Genomic DNA, 18,446 nt, shown 5'->3' on the forward strand with positions numbered 1-18,446 from the left:
CCTTGATTGCATCAAACATATTTAACATTTTCAGTCAGTTACAGATAAAACATTTCATTTGCTCTAGCACTGGCTCTGGAATATAAAGTAAAGAGTACCACAGGAAATCTTGGAATAATCTACCCCTTCCATAAAAAGAGTCCTTTGGAAAGTATGTTAGCCATGGTATGTGCTAATGGCACAAAGCTGCCAGCCACTGAACTGGGTATTTGAAGCTGCAATGCCTAGATACAAATACGGTTTCACATGCTGATTTTTTTTCCACTGTAGGCTGAAATTGAATGAGTGAGAGAGGGGGAGAAGAAACTGATGTGTGCTTGTCCATTCTCTCCTTTCATAGTGATCAACACACATGGACATGCAATCTTTTTGCTCCTATCTGCACGGACAGGTGGGAGGGACAAGCAAGTGAAAACCCTCGGCAAGAGTCAGAGAAAAGAATAAACAAGGTCCACTATCTCAGCATCAGCCAGTCAGACTGCATCTCCATTGATAAAGTGTTGTTTTCTTTATTCGTGAGTCTTCTTTCATTCTTTTCCCCCTCCCCTGTAGCTCATCAAGCAATACTGTTTCCCACACTCAAATTATGTCCATTTATCAGCTTGTGATTTTTGGCAGATGGACAGGAAATGACTGAACCTGGCAAAGGCCATCTACAGTAGGCTACACAACATCCCTTTTATTTCCACCCCACCTCCCTGCAGCAACCACCACCACCTGATTTACATGAAGATAGACAAAATACCACCAGTAGTGCTATCACCACTTCTGAGTGAGAGTTGCTGGGAGTGGGAAACACATGCCCACGTCATGGAAGTGCCATGGAAAAGCCCGAGTTTTCCTTTCCTTGTGGGCGGCTGTTCACAGCCATCCAGATAACTCCACGTGTTTACTGGAAAAGACCAAGACTACCTAAAGCCAACTTCCTGAAACAATTAAGTGTTATTTATTCATTTATTTTCTGTAGACCCATTGCCCACTTTGTAATTGTAGCACATGAATCAGTCAGGATTTGTGTCACAGGTCCTGGCCACGGCAACCACTTTTACCAGTGCCACACTTCAGAAAGGAAATACCAAGTGTATTTGTTACTACCTATTTATGGCAGCAAACTAAGAGCAGTAATGGAATTGAGATGTGAAGACAAAGCAGTTCTTTCTCTTAAGGGTGCTGTAGAGTTTATCTTTAATAATCCCGAAGAATGGAAACAAATTTAAGCAACAAGCCCTTCTTTGTGACAAAGACTGCCTTGCATACATCTGAACACGACACGAAATGCTACCCCATGTATGTGCTGCAAGACTTTGGACAGCTTCCTGAATTCAAACTCTACCTTGAATCCAAACAGTGCACTTTTTCTGTGGGATGATTCTTCTATGACACTTTTGAAAAGTCGGTTTATTTAATAAACTTCTCAAAGCGACATTGGGCATGCAGCAAAACACAGTGATATCTTTGTGTTGAGTGTGACAATGAGGACAAATCCTCAGAGGGGCCAGACAGTGTTCCACTTTTGCTAACTTTGCCTCCAAGTTTCTCTTACACAAACACAATTAAGACACTACTCAAGGCAATCATCAGACTTTGTATATGCTTAGACACATTAGATAATGAATCTTTATAGTGCTTCTGTACAGTGTGGATATAAGCATCACCACTTTTTCACAGATGGGGACAGGCAGGTGGAAAAGCAGAGGAGCTTCCCATCACAGTCAGCTTTAGTACTCAGGTATCTCAGATCTCCCGTTAATGCTAAGTCATAAGCTGAGGTACTCTAACTTGATTTGTTCAGTAAAATTTCCAAATGTAACATCTACCAGCCCAACAGCACAAAGTTCCCCCTATTAAAGCATTTAGCAAAAGTATTTTGGAAGCAACTTGGTTTAAGATCAAAAGGTCCATCACCAAAATCAGCTTAGGAACTCAGAGGCGGTCTTTTCCAGCCCCATCAGGTACCCTCAGATGAATCCTCTGTCACTCAAGCACGGAACGAAATATGACGCACCCTAGAGATGATATTAATTTTCTTTTCAGCTGGGAGCCCACCTGCTTTGGCTCCGCCATGCCCACCCCAGTCCTTTGCTCACGCTCTCTCCAGCTATGAGAGGTCAGACAAATCTGTTGCCAGCTGAAATTGCTCACAGTTATTGACTGCAAGAGGACACAGGTTAGACCCTTGGCTTTATTGCTCATTTTTATTATATGTTAATCCTTAACAGAGGAGGACTTCTGCTATCTTGATGAGTAACAGTCAAGTTTGGTGTTCTCATGTAGCAACATTTGACAACTGTTCAACAGCAGTCACTACACAGTATCAGAACTGAGCCTCAACCAAGGTGCATCCATTGCCACCAAATCTCACAATCAAATGGGGTCAAAATAGCCAAGAGGATGCCAAACGTCTGTTTCACCCACAGTGGCTCACAGACAATATGGCTCAGGACACAGGTTCCTATTTCACTGTTGTTTCTCCCACTTTACCTGCCACTACGCTGAAGATGCAAAAATTCCTAATAGGGTAGTGGAAAAAAGAATGACAGAGAGACAAGGTGCAAGCAGAAGTCCCAGGTGGGGCAATACACATTGCAGCAAAGCAGTCAGTATTGTAGAGGCAGAGTGCTTTACAGAGAGTGATGAATGTGAGAGCTGAAAGGGGAAGTGCGCTGAGAGCGGGCTTTCCCGCGCTGCCCACCAAAGGCACCTGAAACTGGAAGGGAAACCCTCTGGCGGGTGGGAACTGACAGAAACCAGGCATCAGGCACACGTGGGGAAGGGCTGAAGTGAAGTGAGCTGTATGACACTTGCTGGGCTCAGCTAGAGACATGTGCCCAGCCCCATCCAGGTACACAGCCAAGCATTCCCATGAAGACACTCCCCTCTCCCTCCAGGTCTGAGAAATGGACGTGGGGTGGAAAATGCAGTTTTGGATCTGTCAAAATGACATGAAAACGTGGATTACATTTCTCAAATAGTTCAGTATAGAGAAAGAAATGTCTTTAACATCAACATTTTTATTTCAAATTTCTGGAAAATTTGCTTCTTTTCATATTCCAAAGTCTATTAACATTGCTGGATGCTAATGTTTTGTTTTAGATCAAATGTAATGTTTTGCTTGACCCGAAGCTTCTTTTTCTTTGCTTTCTTTGCTGTTTGCTGGAAAGAAAACATCGAATACTCTTGTAGTAGGTTGACCCAAGATTATCCTTCCCAAGAGCAAATTAGAAATTCTGCTATTGAAAGATAGCTCTGTCGAAGGGTCCTGTATATCCATCTGTGCCAGTGTCACATTTCTGACAACAGCAAGTAGGCAATTCTTCAGGAAGGACCATAGGTACCAGGCAAACCTTCAGTGACGCTTTCTCTAGTACACCCTATACCTCCTAACTGCTTGAGGGCTTCAAGAGCAACAGGTCTGAGTCCTTGTTTTTAGTGGACTTTGATGGACTTTCTTCCATGCAACTCTCTAGTAACCTTGAAAACCTGTTCTGGCCTTCATGGTTTCTGCAGCAATGGGTTCGATGGGTTCCAGTTGAAGGATGTGTTGGTGGAAACAGTACTTTCTCTTGTTGTAAATTTGTTTCTTGATAACTTCATTCACATGTCATGTGAACAAGTTGATTGCTCCCTGTTCAGCACTTCCTTTGCCATCCGTCGCACCTCTTCCTCCTGGTATCCTTAGGGCTCTGCTTGGTCCTGTAGGACTGATGCAGAACATGCCAGAGAAGTAAAAGAAATTGCTGATGCAAAGAAAATAATGAGTATTTTTCTCTTATTTTTCTTCTGATTCTTATAATGAACAATCTTTCTCTTATTTTTCTCCCTGCTAACAAAATATTTATTATGAATCAAGGTGAGTCAACTGATTGCTGTCTTGAATGGTCCAGTTTTGGCTTACAGGTTTCTGTTGCTACTACAGGATTGTGCGTGTGGCAGAGAAGAGCAGTATTCAGTGCAAGCAGTATTTTGGTCAGGGTTTGAGTTTTATTTCTAAAACAAATGACATTGATTCAGTGGCTGCTTAGATACATATCCATTCACATTTGTAATACTATTCTAGGAGTAGCTGTGTTTGGAATGAGTGTAACATTTTTCAAATAAAGATTGCAGATGCTTTACAACTTTTTAAAAAAAATTTTAAGACAACACAAAATGAGTATTAATATAGACCTGTTTTATAGATAGGAAGATGAGACCCAAAGAATTACATGACTCTCTGGAGGCTCTATATACAGCTTAGCAGCAGATCTGGAATAGCATGCAAAATGTTTCATTTTCAATGCCTAGATAAGCCTAACATGTCCTTTAAAAAAACAGGGTCATCCCTATCAGATCAAACAGCTGATTACAATGATTTACAGCAGTTTTGTCATCAGATTTTTTTTCCTGTTTTTCTGCTGGCTTTGGGAAAGGGGGGCATTGTTGCTTTTATAGCTAACACCTACAGTTCCCCACAATGCCCTCCCTCAACTTATATTTTCCATCATCAAGTTCAGCTTTTCCACTGACATAAACTCAAGAAGTAATAGTGCTGAGAAATGCAGGTAACACGTGACCTCTCTAGGTCTACCTGTCAAGGCGTCTGAAAGCGGAACCTTTCCTTTGCTAAACAGCAGATGCCACAGTAGCAGGATGTGGTGAGCTGTTACACCACATTTTAGTTTAATAGGGGGGGTATTTTTTCTTTCTTGTATTTAATTTTGCTTTAAGATGCCCTTTTGAAATGGAAATTTTTGCTTCATTAATTAGCAAAATCAGTGTCTTACTGATGCAACAGTTTGAGTTCCTGCATGAAACAGATATATTTGAACAAGTGCTGATTCTGTATATAGATGTGAAATTCATAGGAAATGGAATATTTTTAATGTTTGGTGGCTACACAAGGATTCTATAAACTGGCAAAAGTTTAAATTTCTGCAGACTTCTGCTCTCCTTTTACCTAATGACTAATTAGAACACGGATAATGTTATGGCCCTTTGTTTTAATAAAATGACTGTTCTTTTGAGACAAAGTTCTGCATTCCAGCTCTGATTTGGATCCCACTCATATCAAGGTATTTATCAGGTCAGAGGTGCAAGAATTGAGGAGAAGGCACAAGAAGGGTTCCACAACTGGTGAACTCTGGGGGCTACACAGAACCCATGGGCTACACAGCTACAAGGGCCTGGAAGACATGGTTTCATAGCAGTATTTCATTTCTTATTCCTCAAGGCAAATGTTCTCAGAAGTCTGAAAAAATGGGAGGTGAGCTGAGAACCATGATCAAAACCACAATTGTGAAGAGCTGTGTCTACAATTCTGGGAGGGAACGACAGCACTGAAAACACATCCTATTTCTGTGAACTTTGCTAACAGTGTCATCCCTCTACCTGCACTCTCGAGATTCTGCACTGTGAAACCACCAGGATTCTTACATGGAAACATACCTACTATGACAATGTCAGAGAGTTTGTCACGCCATGGACATTCTTCTACCACACTCTAGAGAAAAATGATGGGGCAGTGGCCTCTCCTGGAACTGGCCTGAAGGCATGGTCTCTGATCCAGTCACACCTTTCTGCAGCTCCCATGGTGCCAGGTAGGTTTAAACCTAATTTAGACAAGAAGCAGGCCCTCCACTGACTGTCTGATACACATTGCTCATTTTAACGCAAAACAATAGCACACCTTTTAATTAATGTTGAGAGGTTTCTGCTAATACAGATCTTCCAGTTTCATCCATTACTTCTCCCTCTTCTATTAAAACCCTATATTTTGTTCTGTTTAAGCCTCTGTCTCTTCATACATCACACACCAAAGTCTGTGGAAGTCAATGACCATCTTCCCACTAGCATCAATCCTCTTTTGCAGTGTCCCAGAGAGGTCTGTTAAATAAGAATGAGTAATGGTGTTTTGAGTTGTATTTACTGTTGTGCTCCTTTTCAATGGTGCACTTCACCTGTGTTCAAAATAAATAAATAAGCACTGAGCTCTTTCTTGGGCAAGAAGCATTTTTGTCAATGAAAGCATCTGCATAAGTAAATGACAGAGACACTACATGAGAAACTAAATGAAGCTCCTGGGGTCTTCTTTTGTCTGCTACGAATGAAGAAGTGGACTGATATTATTAATGCAGTCCCATGTTAAGGCATAACTGGATTGCTTCTTCTCCCACAGTTCTCCAGCACTGCACAGATGTGTGCATTTCAAGTGACCTGCCCTGCTTCAAGCCATAGCTACTGCCACCCTCACATCTGTCTCCTGCCCACACTGGCAGTGCTGTGCAGGAGTCACTGAGAGGCTGTCGGATGACTGGGAGAAGTCCAAAGGAGTTTTCCAGTGGAAAAGCCTGAAAGCTCATGTTGATCAGGAGAGTTTTACCATCTTCCATTGCATTCTTCTCTAAGGACTATGATAAAGCTGCAGCAAAAAGACACTGAAAGCTTTTGAACAGAGCAAACATCTTGTGATTATTTGAACATCCATCTGTCCTTCTTCCTTTATAAATAGCAATGGTGTCTGCTTGGTGCTGTGAAGGCATTCTTCACTCAGGATGGTTTTTGATTTCCTTGACAGGAACAGCCACAGAGCATGTCACAAGACATCTATGTCTTCAGGTCCATGTCAACCTTTTTTTTACAACTGACTGACCAACCTTGTTACTTCTTGTCCACCTGTGACCGCTATGGACCATTGTTTCTGTGATGCAGCTGAACTGAAGCAAAAAGTTCAAATGCTGTAATGCTCTCTCACCAAAAAGGAACAAAAGCAACCTGTTCTGACTGTTGCATGTGTCATGGAAAATACAAATGATACCAGCTGCATCTTTCAAGATACATGTGTGAAAAGCCTGTGTGAATTTTGCTGTGTCCTGATAATACTCTTCATAATTTAAATGGGTATAACTATGCAAGCAATGTGGTGCCATGTTTGAACTCCATAAACTACCGCCCTCGGATTTTTTCATGAGTGATGGCACATGTTGTTCCATCAGGCTTCTGTGTTTTTGTATGCACTTTATTTCAGATTAAATGCCCCATATTAGCATGCTGAAGAGGAATTCAAATTCACAAAAGAACCCAGAGGAAGTAGAAATACAGAAGGAAAAATGCTTTCCCTTATCCCCATGTATGGGTTTTATTTAAAGAAAAAATGGCTGAATACAGACCCATGTGCAGTGACAAAAGAAATGGAGCTCCTGAAATTCCATCACATGACTAAAATCCTACAGTTTTTATCCTGGTACCTACTTTCCCCCTATTAATTCAAAGCACTTCTCTCTGACATATAAAAGATGCAACAGATAACATAGACTTACTACTTACTTTTTACTTGAAAAATGAGGGCTGGCTTAGAGGTTTTTTTTTTTTTTTTTTTTTTTTTTTTTTTTTTTTTTTTTTTTTTTCTTTTTTTTTTTTTTCAAAGCTAGTATTATGCTATGAATAAGAAAAGAAAGTAAGAAAGTAGTGGTACAAATTCCTGAGATGCCAGTTGGTAATGCAAAACTATAGATCATCTTATAGCTTACTGAATTGAAAACCAAACAAAACAAGTCTTGTGAAGCAATGGAAAATACAACTTCACACGTTCTATAAAGAAGTCAGATCTTACATTACCTCAGGTGTCCTGGATGTATTAAAACCTTAAAATTATTTTTATCTGTTTAATCATAAAAAGCCACCACCACAGGGCATGCTATTTTTGGAGAAAGGACAGTGGAGCAAGTGAGTGACAACAAGTAGCAGGTTTTAATAAAACATGATCCTCCCATACAAATGTAGGCTTGGCAGGATGAAGGGTATTGTTGTGCATGACAGCCACTAACATGGAGTCATTTTCCTACCTGCTCTATCCTTTGCCTTATTTAGCTCAATAACTCCAAAGTAATGTGAAATCTCCCACAGTGGCTGCTCTGCAGAGGGCTAATAGGAAAGGTTCCTCACTGTAGTGCGATGACAGCACTGTGTGGCAGTAATTTAACTGGGGATCTTGACTAGGTGCCCAGACTAAATGAGTTCCATCCCACCACACCAGAACTCCTAGGTTTGTATCCTTCATCCCTCCCATGTGCAACCCTGGGAATGTTCTGTGTCTTCTTTTCTGCAGACGCTTAGGATTGAATCCCTGGCTGCTGAGAACGAATGCAGGAATCAGCAGAGCCATGGTGATTCCCAGCACTGCGGGGTCTAAACCTTAGCTGGTTTTTATTTTAAGTCCAAGGATGACAGTGCTCACAGTTTAGCTTTTATACCAAAGAATCAAAGAGTCAAGAGGGAATTTTCAGTAGCCCTCACTGAGGTGAACCTTTCCTGGCGCTGCTGTGACTGGGGCTGTGCAGAAGCTGCAGGACCTGCCTCAATATGATTTAAGCCAGATTTGATACGCAAATGCAAACATTGTGAAGGGAAGGCTGGGCAACACACAAATAAACCACATTTTAACCAAAATTATGTGTTTACGTTCCTAAGAGCTTCTGTAAGGGATACCGAGCAGACATATTTTACGTTTTACACAAAATTTCCATACAACAGAAGAACTACACAAATACTACCTAAAGCAGCCAAAAACAGAGGTCAGTGTTGCTGGAAGCTTTGTGGGAACAAGTAAGGGAGGAATAAGGAAGAGCATGCACTGTTTTGCTAGAGACAACAGAAATTTGCCCCCACCATATGAGATACAGTAATGCAAACTGATCATCACAATCAGCGTTACTTTCCAGTTTAGTGCCCAACAGTAAAGTAGCTCTGTGAGACCCCAGTATGCAGCTCTGAGCCTGTCGCAGCAGGCTGCAAGCAGAGAGCCTCCTTCCCTGTTGGAGGGGCCTCCAACATGCATGGACCAGCTCTTCTGGACAAAATCCAGCAATCCTCTATTGGCCCAGACCTATCCACAGGGGACAAATTGTTCAGCATCAGGGAGAGAGAAGGGGAAGAGTGATGGTGAGGAAGCCATTAGCAGACTATGTCTGAACTAGAGGATTTTCCCCTTCTTGCTGCTTTACTTGCTGTCTCCTAGGAAGTGGAACTCACCCCACTGCCTGGCCCACATTCTCTTCACCCCTCTCTTACAAAAGGGTGGTGCTCAGCTTAGTGCTGGCCCGTGGCAAACAGCTGCTCTGTCGCCTTGCTCCTTGATAGAAGGCATCAGGCACACACAGCTTATGCCACAGCTTGAGAGAAAGAACAGGGCAGCTGAAGAAGGGAGGCACTTGAAGGTACCTAGCTCGCCATTTCTGGGTTAATTTATAATCTCTAGCATTTCCGTTTTACACCTAGATTATGCACTGAGAAAGGTACTTTCAGTCTAGCTTATAGCACTTATCAAGAAATCTCCTGCCTCAGTGCTACAAAGACAGCTGAAGAGAGTAAGGCTGAGAAAAGAACTGATTTTTATTTCTAGGTTTCAGAAGGAAGGAGTTTCTCCACATGCAGGAGAAGTGATAGAGTAGCTTTAGAAAAAAAATAATAATCTGGAGTTTCAGGAGGAAAATGGTGAGCAAGAGAGAATCCAAATCCCTCTGATTTATTGATTTCAGAGTTTAAAAAAAGCCAAATAAGACTGAATTTCTGTATCGATTATACAATTATTAATCTTTTTAGAAGCTTTTCCAACATTGCACATAATGAGCAATTCATCAAAGCATATTAGGTGCCACAGAAGTTGCATTCAATATAAAGGGGTCATTAAGTTTCTTGTAATTGCACATTACTGAAGCTGTTGTTAGTTCTAAATCAAATCAATGGGATGTGCATGTATGCTCTTTAATTGACTATGTGTAATAATAGTGTGGCCACTAGTGATCATCTGGAATCCTCCAAAATGAGCCACATTGCACTACTGCTTAAAAAAACCACCACCACCACCAAAAAACAAAACAGCTCATGTGCAGCTAGGCATATCAAATAAAGCAAAGAAATAATAACTGGGTGGAAGAATGAAGCACCTCGGGGTCACGCATGAGCATTTGCTGAGCACCCTTTTCTTTCCACAGCAGAGAACAGACAAGACAGTCAGCTCTGCTTCCTCTGAATCAGCCCCAAATTTGATGGACATCAGTAAGTGGGAGTAGCATTGGGCCTCAACACTAGGAATGTCCTGGAGACAGGTTAAAAGATATAACGGGTTTATCTGTTCTGTTTCTGACTAAGGAGGGTGTTTTTTTGTTTGTTTGTTTGTTTTTTGAACAGGACTCTACCTGCCCTATTAACATTGCCATCACCAACACCTCCTTCCTTTTCATCAGCAAACCTCAAAATGCATGCAGAACAGAAAAGATCAATGCCAAGATGAAAAGATCAACATCAAGGTCATTATTTTTACCTTTTAGCAAAGAGGCCACCAATGCAGAGACAACACTGGGATGCCACTGTTTATATAATCTATGATGTGCCTATGTGCTGCTTTGGGGGGCAATAGGGAATGTCTTGAAACCAGGTTGGGTCACATTCCCACCTAGCCTGTGGCAAAGGCTGAGCTTTGTTTCTTAACCTCTAGCTCACAGGGATTTTTGCTCAGGAAGGTAAAATTATGGCTGTGAGATGACTCACTGAGCAGCCACAAACTGCATGATGGAAGAGGAAGGCTGGGTGGAGCTGACAAAATTTTTAAGACAGAGACATGTTTGATAAGCTAGCTGGGGGAAATCCTCAGGTGAAGGAACACAGCTGCTTCTCCTCAGTGGTGAGCACAGAAGTAAGGGTCAGCTCTGTGAATCTGCATGCGTGGCTACAAACAACCTGCTAAAGAAATGAAGCAGGCAAACAGTCATGTGATAAATTTGTTTGTGGCCTTATGATCTGGCCACACCATAACATGAGCTGTACATAATGCCACAGGTTTTTATTTCAACCATAGCAGCATCTGTTGCTGAAGAAAGCTACAGCTCAAAAAGGAATACACGTTCTTTTTGTCGTGGCTCCCTGGAGAAGAGCATTGGTGGTGTTTAATGCTACTCTTGCACCAGTTTTACACCTCACTAGTAACTCTAGGTAAAGATCTTGAGAAAGTTCCCAGCATTTTCCAGTTTGACTGGGAGGGTTTGACCCAAAGGTTGATTCAGTGGAGCTGCAGTCGAAACCCCTCAAGGCAAGTGGGGCCAGGGGCAGCCCCAGATAGTTCTAAGCCACAGTGGGGAAACCACCAGCTCGGTGTTATTAGGTGTTCTCCTCAGCACACGAGATGCAGCTATGAAAAGTACCACAACCAGGCAGCTTCTGTACACCTCTACTCCTTGGATGCTAAAAACACCTATGGCAAGTGGCTCAAATTAGAGCAGCTGGAAGAATACTCTTATTTGCACATGCTCCCAGTGTGACAGAGCTGCAAACAAGGCAAAATACTTCTTCCTCTCCTCCCCTCTCCCACATGCTGTGTTAAGCTGCAGACTGGCTCCTTAGACTGGACGGACCGAGCAGCATCAGCAGAAAAAGCACCAGACATGGCTGCAAAAGTACAGAAAGAATTGCAGATAGGTTCACAGGGAAGAGGAAACTTTCCCCTTTGCAACTTAATGCTTGGTACAAAAACTGTGCAGACCTCAGTGCTCTCCACTGGAGAGGGAATATGTTCTGTCCCGAGAATGAGGGACACAAAACCCATGGCCCGGGGGCTGGCACTGCATAAGCAGGAGAAAGGCACCTGAGAAGGTATGTTGAGTACTCTCACTTCACTCTCGAGCACTTGTAAGGACCTCAAGTTTTATTTGACATGCTTGTATTGCATTTTCTGAACAACCACTTGCAATGCGTGATGGACTTATTTTCTGCCTCTTTGTGAGTTCTTGGACTCTAAAAACCTTGCTTCTTGATAGCTGAGAGGTGACAGCACTCCACAGGCCAGGGCTGCAATCTGGCAGCACATCAGAACTTCAGCAGGAGTTCAGCCTGCACTTTGGGAGGTGCTCCAGGCAGCAATATGAGCAGATGAGCTTTAACTTCAAGAGCAGCTTAAAAAATTGATTAATGCTACAATGGAGAAAGCTAGCTGCTTACATCAGAATGTTAATTCAGTTCAGGTGAAAGACCAGGAGCTGAATGCAGGGAGCCTTTGGAAAGCCCAGACGACTACACATGGCTCAGACAGACAGGCTGCTCCCCGGGGGAGTTCAGCCACAACACGTGGACCCTGAGACTTTGCTGTGGGCATGCAGATGTGTACGATTTGGCTGAGTATTCAGACACAACCTGGTGACAACAGCCAGCAAGGTCCTGAGCGTGCTCACTTCTCACTTAAGTCTCTGGGAATGCAACACTTCTGAGGCTGGTGCCCTAGGACAGTCAAGGACATTTCACCGATGAAATGAAAGAAAAAAAAGTTAACTGCAGCAAAGGTTTTGATGAAAGGCTTCATGAGCTGATCGTTGTTTGATGCACACAACAGCCTTTCTAGCACACCACACCTTTTGTAAAACAGTTACATGAAACAAATTATTATCTCCAGTAGCTTCCGTCTACACACATTTCTGAAATACTTTCATTCCAAACTGTTTCGAGTTAAAAGAATGGAATTTCCATTATAAAGAATGGAAACCTGGCATTTAATCGGATGGAAACCTCTGTTTCCATTTTACACAATAGGAAAAAAAATTTTAGAATATCCAACATTAACTGCTAAATAGGGAGATAAAAGATAACTAGAGGTTTGCGACTGGGAGCACTCATATGCTGCATGCATTTACCTGCATTTGGACAAGCTTCTGAAGGGTGGGTCAGACCTGTATTTGCTGTTCTCATTCAAAACCACATAAACACCTAGTTAGGAACCGGATTTTGACAGATGAAAATTCTATTTTCTTAAAAACTCACAAAATAAATACGTTGATTTTTTTTTTGCTTTTTCCAAAGCATGGACGAAAGGCTCTTCTGGTCAAGACACAGAGCAAATATTTACAGGTGCTGGGGAGACACCATTTCCTCCCTTTAGGCTTCAACCTAGTGTCTGCCACATAATTTTATCCATTCAATGATTTTTTTTCCAGCCATCTGCCAAGAGGAAATAACTTTGCTGTATTGGGAGTCTGGGAATCCTAGAAAACAATCTTAAATCCATAAAATAATTGAAGTGCAGTTTTACTGAGCTGTTCAGTTCGATTCTGATTTTTATTACAATGTCAACAAGAGTTTAATTTGTTTTAAAGTTTAGGTTCTTAAATCTGAGTGATATACGGTAGTTTACAGCTTGCTGGCAACAGCTACTGTGGAAAAAAAAATGGAAAGTGCATATAAAGGCGGTTCTAAGTTTGACATTGTGAAAGCAGGGAGCAGTGCCAAGAGCAGCAAACAGCATGGCTTTCCCAATCCTGGCTGGCTTTAGGGACTGCTTGCTATTGACATCAGTCGCTATGGGATACATTTCCCTGCTCTAACAAATCCAATCTGGAGACTGTAATTAAAAATGAAATGTCTCAAAATGTAATTTCTTTCCCTAAAACATTTACAGATGTTAACTAGATTGCTAATGGTGTGAGATGTCTGTGGGCGGACATCTTCCTCTTTATCTGCTGTGTCAAAGAGGAAGATTTCTTTATTAAAACCAGTTCTAAAGGTAGCATCTTTTCCGTGTATGTCTTTACGTGTGGGGTGGTGATAGCAGTGCTGTCTTTTTTTCTAAACCACTGGCTGAACTGAAAAGTTTGGAGGTGTTTTTCATTTATTGTTTATTCTTTTGTTTTTCTTTTGGAAGTATTCTTCAGAGTTACCCTGACTGAAAAGTGAAGGTATTCAAAGCAACTAGAAACGTCATCGCTTAGCAGTTAAGAAATATCCCATCTGAGCTTTACAATTATACTACTACTACTACTAGTAGTAATAATAATAGTAGTAGTGATGTAAGTTTCTTGCTCTAGTGACTTTCCATCAGTATCTTTGGCTGGCGCTCTTTCCTAAGTGCTGCTAAAAGCATTTATGGGAGCACGCTGGACGAAGGGGTAAACCGATCTGCTGTATGTGCACATGGGACGTGAGCAGGGAGAGCACAGAAACAGCCAAGGTTTTAGAAATGTGAGTCCCTGGGGAGGCAAGAGAGGGTTCTCTGCTGGCGAAGGAGGGTGCTGGCAACAACGCTGGTGGGCACAGGACCGCCTGGGTGCCAGCTCCACTTCTGAAGCACCAGCCAGGTGCAACACTGCTGCCAGCAAGCACCTCGTGAGCTGCACAGCCAGGTCATGTACCAGCACCCTGCAGAAGGTGATGGCTAAAACATTCATTTCTGGCACAGGCAGTCCAGACACGGTTGTCTGCTTGGGCCTTCCCCCTACACCTCTTCTCCTTTTTTTTTTTTTTTTTTTTTTTTTTTAACTGGCTTTGATTGGAGCCAGAGCCTTGGGTAAATCAGAGGAATTTCTATATTTTTTTCTGAGTGCTGCGAGCCCTTGCTGTTTTCCGGTACCTACTTCCTGCCATATCTAAAATAACAGCAGCTGCATGGGCCTGATAGAGAAGAGCTCCAGGGGACAAATTCTCACAAATGGGGTGGGAAAGAAGAAAAAAAATAAAAAAAAGACAGTTATTAGGGAGCTGATAACACACACAGCCAGCATCAGATTCATTGTTAAGAGTCGATAGTACTGTAGGCTGTGGATGTTGTTGTCAGAACAAAACAAACCCTGTAAAACAGCCATGGGAATGATAAGTCTCCATGTCCACTGGGATAACAGAGGTAGCTTTACAGCACTTGTCCTATTGTATGGAGTATCGTGGCTCGATTAGCTAATGTCTCTGAGGGCCAGATAAGTAAGGATGAATGTCCTGCACTAGAAGCTTTCATGCTTTCTCTTTGTCATTGCTATCTATGCATAGTTGCAATAGAAAGCCTTGAACACATAAAGAAGGCCCTCACATCAGAAAGAAACATTACAGAAAGTGGAAAATTGTTGTCTCCATTTTCCATGAAGAACGCATGGTGCAGTGCTGTCATTGTTTCATTATGGACTGCAACACAAATGAGTACAGCAAGTCAGGAGACCTCCAAAATAGCACAGATAGACCTGTGCTACGATGAACAGATGAAAACAGGACTCGTGGCCTCAGCAACACTGCAAAAGCTTGGGCAGAACTATTAAATTATTTGCCAGACATTGTTGTGAAACAACTGCTTAGTAACTAGTTACTCCAGGAGAGAAATTTCTTTTTCCTACTGGTATAAAGTGGGATACAAACACATGCAGTGGATTCACCCAAAATATACTTCTCTGTATTCAGTTTGTGAGAGCATAGTGCTCCTTGAGATCCCTTTGGCCTACGCCATGTAACCAACACAAACATAGCTTTAAATATTAGCACACCCAAACAACCAGAGGAGCTCAGTGGGGGTTCTTTAAATCTCTGCAAGTTGGTCACACTGCATAAACAATACTGATAGCATTTCAAATTAGTGTATGTGTTGTTAACCTTTACATATTAATTTAACAAAATCTTTTATCATCGCTCTGGAAGCTATAACTTGTGTCCACATCAACTTTGGGGCCCATAAATTTCCAACGAGTATTAAGAGATTTTCATGAATATATATATATATTTTTCTGCATAGGACTTTTTTAAGAGCATTAAGTGAAAAGTTCTGTTGACCAAAAATAGGAATCTGATCCAAAAAGCACAAAAGAATTCCTACTGGAATGGGCTTTGCATCAGGTTCTTACTAAACACAGGCAGCTATGTGAAGCACATCTACAAAAACACAGTGAGTGTGATGGGCTGGCAGGAAAGAATCAGTCACTGTACTGAAAACAAGCTATATTGCTGATTATCCCCTAGCCATTATTTAAAATGTTTTAATTTTGACATACAACAAAGGCGAGTAGATCTGTTCTATTTGTTTTTCATAAATTTTAAAGCATATACAAATTCTCTGATGTCATGAGACTTACTTCTAACTCTCAGAAGACTACCACGGGAAGATAACATTTCTGTGTTTACTGCAGTGTGTCGGTTTTAATGCATATGTGTGCTGGTACAGTTTGATCCCAGATCCCTAGCCTGTTCCTAAGTAATAGTGATAAAACACACATAAGGTTTTAGTAGCATGTGTTTTTTCTTGTTGTAGTTTCTAAATCATGTCTCTAGGCCCAAAAATCCTTCATCCACTTGCTTAGGTTGAGTACACAGCTCAACTGCCAATTTTACTTCGTTAAAACAAGATGATGTTAAGCTACATGATTCTTCCTATCCCTGAAAGAGGTTCCTTAAGGCACGAATCATTCCTGGTTCATCTTCAGGTAATAATAACTAGAATTATATAAAGTGGCCAAGTTTAGACAGAATAAAGAACATTCTAGCCTAAACTTGTAAAACCTAAATCGTTTAAAAATATTTTTTTACCAAAAAAATAAATAAATCACTCAACAATACAAAAAAGGGAATTTGTATTTCTACCAAAGTAAAAGAAGTTAAAAAATATTATGTACTGCCTAATCCTGTTTTAAACACTTTTACAGCTGTGCTATATTACAAATGCTTACGTGGTAGTGTATTTATGATAAACTTAAGGAATTTTGGAGTATGATTCATGACCTATACTAGGTCAGATCACAGAAAGAGATAATCTGTTATAATTTTCAGCTTTTGTTCAAGAAGGGGCAACCACAGTGAAGGTCAGAGACAGACTCAAGAGCAGCGTTACAATTATTTACTGACGAGAGGCTGGAAAGAACATCACATAGCTACAAGTAACACAGCTTGGACTTTAGACACAGGAAAGAATGGTTCATTTTATGCCACTGATCACAGCCAATGATTAAAATATTTTGGAAAAGCCCTACTGTTTCTTATTCTGCAAACCATGTTTTCATTATTGGTATACCATGAAATTTATGAAGTCCATTCATACAAATCAATTTCCTTTACTGATTTCCACTGTCGTGTGAGATACAGATACATAACACAAGTCTGTAAAGGAAGAGAAAAAGATACACAGAATGTTTGCTTGCACTTAAAAGTGGAGTAATCTCAAGTTAGGATGTAGCTTGCAGAATTATATCTACATTCATTCTTAAATAAAAGGGTTTAGGTTCTGAACACGGAGAAATCAGTGCAGATGCACTACATCACAATGAATCTATGCTTACTTACTGTAGTAGTCTCTATCAAGAATAACTGAAAGTTCTCCCACTCTAAGATTTTCATTTTGCAGCAGCAACGTACAATCTAGACATCCTTTTCATGCTATGAGAAATATTCATACACAGACATCTTAAGGAATTCTTGCAATCATTTTAGTGTGTCAAGCTGTGGGGTTTTCTACCTATAGTGGTGCTTCCCCTCAATAAATGGTTTTCATATGAAATTTAAATATGTCTTTGGACAACTTTCTGAATACTGACATTTCAGAAAAGAGTTACAAGGAGGCAGTGGCCAATATAGCTTGGGGGACCATGCACAACTGAAAGCACAATACAGCCTCATTTGAAGATAAATCTGCCAGCTCCTCCATGAAACAAGCTCTTAACTGACAGCACAGAAAGTATGTTGATTGCTGAAGAAAGCCAGATTTCATCATCAGTGAAACCACAGATTTAGCCCCTGAAACTTCATATATATGGCTGGCTGATGTCTAACTCTCTGACTGAAAGTTTTTAAGGTTACAACTCACACAATCAGACATAGGTAGTCCTACATCTGAAGTCCTACAACCTTCCTGACTAAAATACAAGAGAATAAGTTTCTGTTTCCAATTTCAAAAGCAGTTTTTTTCTGAATATTCATAGAATCATAGAATCATTTGGGTTGGAAAAGACCTCTAAGATCATCTAATCCAACCCTCATCTAACAACTAAAGAAATATTTCATCTATTTGTAGTTTTCGTAAAAGAAAATTCTGGAGCCCTATTAAAAGTCTATTTACTTTTCATACTCTATTTTGTGTTGAGTGCTTGAATTCGTAATATTATTAAAAATAATAAAGTCTACCCTACTAGCTAATCTGTTATACAATAGCAGACCCTGTTGCAGCAAACTAGTGGGGAAAGAGGGTGCATTTTGCAGCAGCCAGATGGACAGAGACCTCAGGTACTAGATCTTAACAATCAACAAAACACTTCTGGATCAACAGTTGCATTTTGTTGCTTCTCTGGTTTAAAATGGTGATATTCCCCAAAGTGAAACTCAGTGCTAGAGAAGAGCTGAGAGAGGAGTTTTCTTTTTCAGTTGAGCAGATTATTTTATTTTTTTAAGTATATGAGTGATTTTGGTCTGGAAACACTTACAAATTTTTGATGAGACACCATTCAGTCCAGGTGTTTTTCCCAAGTTAATATTAAATATAGCTTTGGAAACTTCAGCAGATGTTCATTTTTTTTTCTAGTTACAACTCTTTTTTTTGCTACTACTTGGTTAACTAGCTGACTCTAATTGATTCTTTCATATTGTGATTCATAATGTGTTGTGAATCTTCTGCTAATTTACTTGTTACTCTCGTATTATTTCCCCTGATTTAACACATCCTGTTTTAGAACATCCATTGAAGATGATGGAAAAAA

The 18,446-nt window shown here is 40.8% G+C and overlaps 1 protein-coding gene across 5 annotated transcripts in view; it reads right to left on the reverse strand.

The window, feature by feature from the left end:
- Positions 1-18,446, reverse strand: part of NFATC1 (nuclear factor of activated T cells 1) — a 120,183-nt gene that overhangs the window by 2,825 nt on the left and 98,912 nt on the right. The window contains exon 10 of one of the 5 annotated variants that reach the window (XM_035317260.1): positions 12,809-16,814. The exons of the other annotated variants lie outside the window; for them this stretch is intronic. Within the exon in view, the coding sequence (XP_035173151.1) occupies positions 16,780-16,814 (35 nt within the window). The 3' untranslated portion in view covers positions 12,809-16,779. Of the gene's footprint in view, positions 1-12,808; positions 16,815-18,446 lie in introns of those variants that run through there. 5 annotated transcript variants of the gene reach the window in all.

Source organism: Oxyura jamaicensis, chromosome 2 (genome assembly GCF_011077185.1).
Source record: "Oxyura jamaicensis isolate SHBP4307 breed ruddy duck chromosome 2, BPBGC_Ojam_1.0, whole genome shotgun sequence".
NCBI lineage: Eukaryota > Metazoa > Chordata > Aves > Anseriformes > Anatidae > Oxyura > Oxyura jamaicensis.